Source organism: Chlorocebus sabaeus, chromosome 16 (assembly GCF_047675955.1).
Source record: "Chlorocebus sabaeus isolate Y175 chromosome 16, mChlSab1.0.hap1, whole genome shotgun sequence".
NCBI classification, from domain to species: Eukaryota; Metazoa; Chordata; class Mammalia; order Primates; family Cercopithecidae; genus Chlorocebus; species Chlorocebus sabaeus.
Window position 1 is genome coordinate 73018380 of NC_132919.1, and position 5909 is coordinate 73024288.

The 5909-nt window shown below is 57.3% G+C and overlaps 1 protein-coding gene and 1 pseudogene across 2 annotated transcripts; one reads left to right on the forward strand and one right to left on the reverse strand.

Moving 5' to 3' along the window:
* Positions 1–5: 5 nt before the first annotated feature.
* Positions 6–3608, reverse strand: CISD3 (CDGSH iron sulfur domain 3). Of its 2 annotated transcripts, none has more exons than XM_008012905.3 (4): positions 3339–3608; positions 2959–2994; positions 2235–2414; positions 6–425 (listed from the first exon to the last, which is right to left on the reverse strand). In XM_008012905.3, exons 1-4 carry the CDS (start codon positions 3384–3386, stop codon positions 246–248), a joined length of 444 nt encoding a protein of 147 aa, XP_008011096.1. In that variant the 5' UTR covers positions 3387–3608; the 3' UTR covers positions 6–245. The 2 variants fall into 2 exon arrangements, with proteins under 2 accessions (XP_008011096.1, XP_008011099.1); XM_008012908.3 differs by having other exon boundaries at positions 2295–2414; positions 3339–3465.
* On the forward strand, positions 1815–1933 carry LOC119622207 (5S ribosomal RNA; annotated as a pseudogene).
* Positions 3609–5909: the final 2301 nt, after the last annotated feature.

The following is a 5909-nucleotide window of genomic DNA, read 5'->3' on the forward strand; positions in this document are numbered from 1 at the left end:
ACCAGTCTAGTTGGGCGGCTTGTTTTTGCCATCTTCCCCATCAGCAAACATTGAACCAGGGCCCACTCCCGCCTGCCCCAGACTGGAGACTTTTAGGTTATAGGGAAGAATTCTTCCTTCATGAGCCAGCTGTGGGTACCACAATCTCTTTCTTGGGCTCAGCACCTGTTTCCTTTCCCACAGAAGGGGGTGCCTGTCAGAGGCCAGGAGCCAAGGCCACCTGTGGCTGGACAGCAGCAGCCCCCTCAGAGTGGGGAGCCCACTTCTGCCTTCTGCACGCGCTCACTCCTGTGGGTGCCATCGCAGTACGGGGGCCTCTGAGTGGCCTTGCAGGTACAGAGTGCCACCGTGCGGGTCTCTTGGGCCTTGAACTTGAGGGGAGATAGGCCAGTGCGTTGGAAGAAGTGGGAGCCGTCACAGAAGGGCTGGTGGAGGAAAGACAGGAGTCAAAGACCTGACCCCACCTGCTGGGGTGGGGCGGGGCAGGGCACTCCGCAGGAGCTCAGGGGGAGTGCAGCACAGTGGTTAGGGTTCAGGCTCCAGCGTGAGACTGCCGGGGCTCACTGAGTGACCTCTCTCATCTGTAATGTGGGGGTGATAAGAGTAGAGTTGTATGAGGAAATAAAATAATGATCATGGTATGCTTTGCCTATAGTAAGTGTCTGGGAAGTATTTACAGCGGCTTTATAGCGTTAGTCTCTGGGACACCCAGAGAGCCAGGACACTAATAGATGTGTGTGTGTGTGTGTGTGTGTGTGTGTGTGTGTGTGTGTGAATGGCTCTGAGTCTCCACTGGATCATGAAATTCATTTCCTTCCCATGTTCCCGGGTTAAAACTTCTTTGGGCTGGAGAGTACCCTGTGGTAGCAATTTTGTTTGGCTCTAGGGAATAACTGCGCATGTGACACGGAGTGAAGGTTACCGGGAGGAGGGGATGCCCATAGCAAACTGGCTGACCGGCACAGAAGTGTACTCCCCATCCCAGAAGCTGCTTGAGCAGAGACTGGTAATGGAAACAGGCCCAGAGAGGTGACATGCCTTGTTAGTTGAAAGCAGAACTGGTGCTAAGGCCTTTTTTTTTTTTTTTTTTTTTTTTTTTTTTGACAGGGTCTCACTCTGTTGCCCAGGCTGGAGTGCAGTGATGCAAACACGGCTCACTGTAGCCTCAACTTCCTGGGCTCAAGTGGTCCTCCTTCCTCAGCCTCCATTACGGCTGGGAACACAGGCCCAACTCCATGCTAGTTTTTGGTAGGGGTAGAGGCATTTGTAGAAGCAGGGTCTCAACTTTGTTGCCCAGACTGTTCTTGAACTCCTGGGCTCAAAAGATCCTCCTGTCTTGGCCTCCCAAAGTGCTGGGATTACAGGTGAGCCACCTCGCCTGTGAACCAAGGCCTCTTGACATTGGAGTTAGGGTGGGATGGAAGAGAGGTGAAAGAAGCGTGCAAATAGAAACCAGCAACTTGTCTTAGAGGGCTTGAGGTGTGTGGACCTAAGTGGGACTCAGGGACCCTGGGCTGCTGACACCATGCCACACAGCTTGAAGGAATACCAGTCAGAGCTCTGCCCAGGAAGGAAAGGGGCCAGGGAGGCAAACAATATGGGCAGGTTCCTGCTGGGATGAAAGGTTCGTGGGCAGAAGGGGAAGCAGGTGGGGCAGACAGCGAAGCTGAGAAGACAGCAAACTGTGGCAGGCGGCCAGGACGTCCCATAAACTGAGAAGGAAGAGTTTTCTGGAAGAAGAGTGGAGAGCGGCACAGGGGAAGGCTGGGAGGCTTTGGAGGCAGGAGAGCCTGAGCAGAATCTCTTCCCAATGTGTCTATGGCCACACCACCCTGAACGTGCCCAATCTCATCTGATCTCGGAAGCTAAGCAGGGTCAGGCCTGGTTAGTACTTGGATGGAAGACCAGCAGGAAATACCACGTGCTGTAGGCTTTCGGGGTTCAAGGCCTGGGAATCTATGGCCCAGGTGCTTCCTGGAAGGAGACAGGGAAGGGCCAGGTGAGCTTCGTCATGCAGTGCACCTCTGAGAAGCAAACAGCTCCAGAAGAGCCCACTGGAAGCCCAGCCACATCAGACTGGCTGCGTGACTGAGTTTCTGTCTCTCTGGCTTCATTGCAAGAGATAGATGCAGTGAGCTTAAGGTTGCTGGTGGCACTGGCCTTTTGTCCCCAAATCCCCTTGGTGTCCCTCAGGTATGTATGGGAAGACTAAAATCATCTGGGTGGGAACTCACTGGAGACACCAGGCTATTCCCAGATGGAGGTATCAGTAGGAAGGCAGGTAGGTGTCTCACCTGCTTCTTGCTGCGGCCACACACACACCACCTGTAGGTTTTCCCTGCCACCAGCTCCACTTTGATGGGGGTCTTCAGGGCCACCACAGACCTGGCTGGGGTTCTAGGGAACCACCGGGCCTGTGGCCAGGGAAGATGAGGGGCTCAGGGTTAGCTCAAGCCCTGGAAGCACCTTCCTGCCTGCGACCTTTCCCAGTTTCCCATTGGCCTGTGTGTGTGGCAGGTTTCCTCTACAAGAGGCTGATCTGATGCCACCCAACAAGACCGTTTCCCAGGACACCATAAGGACCGTGAGCTTTGGATAGTGAAGAGATTTCAAAGCCATGCAGGCGCTCAGGTTTCACGGTCCAGCTGCCTTCCCTCAAAGGCTGGCTCCCACCTGGGTGTTAGGGAGGGTGGGCCGGGATCCTTCCAGCCTGTGGCAGGGCCACCCACACCGGGCTTGGTTCATTAGGTGCTGCTGTCCTCAGAACAGAAGACTGGCGCCCTGCCCAGTGCCCTCTGGTCCGCCCCACCTCCCTGAGAGCCACAGGCTAACTCCAGGTGCCGGGAGTCTGGGGAAATAGGGCTGTACCCTTCCTAGCTCCATACCTCGTCTCTGCCTTTTAGATCTCTGTGCCTGGGGGTCTTGTGTGAGGACGCGGGGGAGGATGGGGGGACTTACCAGCCAGGAGGAGATGTCCCGCCGCGGGTTCAGGTCCTGCAAAGTACAAAAGCATGGCAAGCACCACAAGACAGTGATTGGGAAACGGAAAAATAAAATCAGTGGAAAGGGAAGGATATGGGAGGCCATCTGGGAAGGAGGAGGTGACAGGGTTGAAGGGGCGAGGGAGGAATGAGAGGGTAAGAAAAAGGTCGCAAGAGAAGGTGCTGGCTGGGGAGGAACTGGCACTAGGGAAAAGCCTGTGAGCTGAGGCAAGCCAGACACCGGCGGGGCGGGCCGGAGGCTCGGGGATGCTCGGTCGGGGCCGGGGCTGAAGTGGGGGCTGGCAGGGGCCCTGGTGGGGTTCGGGGCAGGGGCCGGGTCGGGGCGGGGGTGCTCACCCAGGCGCCGTGCGCCGCCGGCCGCAAGATCGCCCCCACGCAGCGCATGGCCGCCTTCTGGCCGCGCCTGTGCCCCCGCCCGCGCCGGCTCCGCCCCGGCCGGGTCACCTCCCCGCCCCCTCGGTCCCCGGCCCGCCAGGCCCCGGAAGACGCCGCAGCGTTCTGCGAGGGCTAAGGCCAGGGGCCGACGGGGTCCGGAAGCCTGGCCGCGGGGCCCGCCCAGCGGCCTCCTCGGCGCGCCGGGCGTGAGCGGTCGGCCCTGGCGCCCCCTGCCGGGCGGGTCTGGCGGCGGAACGCCCCGCGCACAGCCTCAGCGTCTGGGGCACCCGCGAGGGCACGGGACCTTCCCAGGATTCACTGTTGCTGGCCGAGCCTCAGCCGCGCTTCTGGGAGCGAGTACGCGGGCGTCGCGTCACCTCGGGACGGGTCAGGGTCCCGACGGCCGGTGCCCACGGATTGATGCACCCTGCGGGCTGGGCCCGGGTGTGCTGAGCATTCGCGTCTGTGCGCGCTCTGCCGCTGAGTGCCGACAGAAGGGCCGCAGCCCACGCCCTCCTACCCTCCCGCAGTTGGCACCCACCTCCTGTCCCTTTCCATAAAGCCAGACCACGCACGGACTCTTTGGATTTTTTTTTTTTTTTTTTTTGCAAAACATTCTTTTATTAAAAGAACAAGTGCTGTTTACGAACTGCCCTTCGTACAAATAACATCCGTTATACAAAGATACAAGATCCGGGTTATGCACAATTCCAGGCTTGGAGGTGGCAAGGGGCATCGCCTTTGGGCTGAGGATATCAAGGTTTTAGAAAGAATGAAAAAGGAGCCCCTGGGTTTGCAGTCTGTGGCTTCCCCTCCCTGCTCCTTAGGAAGGGTCTGCTACATGGAAACAGGCTGGGATAGAAAGGGGGCGGGATGGGAGCAGGGGTGGGGTCTCCAGTCCCACCACCCCAGTCCCAAGTTGAGCTGGAGAAAGTGAACAAAGGGGAATGAAGGCACCCCTCAGTTCCCAACTTTTCAGTAGGTCAAGACAAAGTGGTCGGGAGCTAGACACGCTCTCAATCTGGGTCACCATGGCAGGAGAGAGCCAAGGCTACTTGCCCACCTTCCTCAGAATTCCCAGTTGAAGTTACCTCAATCCCTCTAGGCCCCTCTCCCCAGGAAAATAAGTTGAGATAAAGGAGAACTGGGTGCAAGCTGCCTACCCCTAACTGGCCCACTGCACACCAAGGAAGATCCTAGAAGGTGGCAGGGGAAGCCTGTGCCTTTGAAAACCTGTCTTCATTTCCAATTTGGGAAAGAGAAGCGTGGAGGTTACCCTTTCTCAGAGCTGGCCCCTAGCTTGGGCTCCTCTCATTTCTCTAGACCCTTCCTGAGAGTCTGGGGTGAGCACCTCCCTAGAACTCAGTATGGGGGGAATGGGCAGGGGTCCCCTCATCAGCCTCAAGGTCAGGACACCTTGAGGCAGCGCAGACCCAGGAGCCTGAGGGGAAAAAAGCCCCACAAATAGGAAAAACAAACCAAGACAATCCTTAAAGTGTCACTGTCCATGGAGAGGATCCACTAGCTCTGAGCTAAGACAGTCAGTGCCACATAGACACCCTCCCACCCCAGGCACAGCCCTGCACTCACGCTGTGTGTCACACACACAGGGACAGCAAGCCAGCCAGCCATGTGGAGACCATGCCCTGGGAACCAAGGGCCAGGAGGCCACAGTCCTGAGGGCTGGTCCTGGCCCTGTCACTGAGCCCCTTCTAGGCTTGGAGCTGTCATCTGTGATGGGAGGGGCTGGCTGAAATGACCCCTAAAGACAGGTCCCTTCAGTGCTGGCATGCACCAGTTGTGACCCCACAGCAGGCACTGCCTCCGTATGCACCCCCACTCACACCTCCTCACCGAGGGTGGGAACACCCGACTCCACATGCTCACCCACTCACACCTCCTCACTGAGGGTGGGAACACACGAAGCTCTGCTCTCATGCGTTTCCAAACTCTGCTTCTGCTCTGCAAACCACATCCTTCCCCTCCCCCAGACAAAGAGATCTACAAATTTGGGTCCCTTCCCACCCTCCACCACCCAAATTCACTCTCGTAAAAGGGACTGAGGTTAGGAGAGGGTGAGATCGTTACAGCCATCCCCCTGCATTGGTATTCTGCTCCTCCTGAAGCTTTCGAGACCTTTCCCGTTGAAGCTCCCTGAGAAGAAGGAAATGCCACTACCTCTCTCATGAGAGACGGGGGAAAGAGAAGAGGGCTGCATCAATTCATACCCAGCCTGGGCCCTGTCTTCAAATCTAACCACAGTAGCCCAGTCTGGGGAATGCAGGCGGCTTGGGAGAGTTGGAGAACAGACACTTGGAGATGAGCTGAGGGAGGGAAGAAGTATTGGACGGGGGTGGGGTATCTTGGTTTCAATGCACAGAATCACTAGGACCTCTCACTCTTCAACATGGCAGCCTCGGGGTAGATTTTCTTCCCTTCCCATCCAGACAGAAGTTTCGCTCTAAGTGGGTCAGCCTTGGGCAAGGGCGTGGGTGTGAATGAGCAACTCTTCTAAGAATCTCTGAAGGTTAC

What these genes read in the sequence shown, in the direction of transcription:
- CISD3 (XM_008012905.3), bottom strand. Translation starts at nt 3,386, where the DNA reads ATGCGCTGCGTGGGGGCGATCTTGCGGCCGGCGGCGCACGGCGCCTGG. An exon ending in GGGACATCTCCTCCTGGCTG is followed by an intron (nt 2,415 to 2,958) that starts GTAAGTCCCCCC and finishes CCCTGGCCACAG; the next exon opens with GCCCGGTGGTTCCCTAGAAC. An exon ending in GGAATAGCCTGGTGTCTCCA is followed by an intron (nt 426 to 2,234) that starts GTGAGTTCCCAC and finishes TTCCTCCACCAG; the next exon opens with CCCTTCTGTGACGGCTCCCA.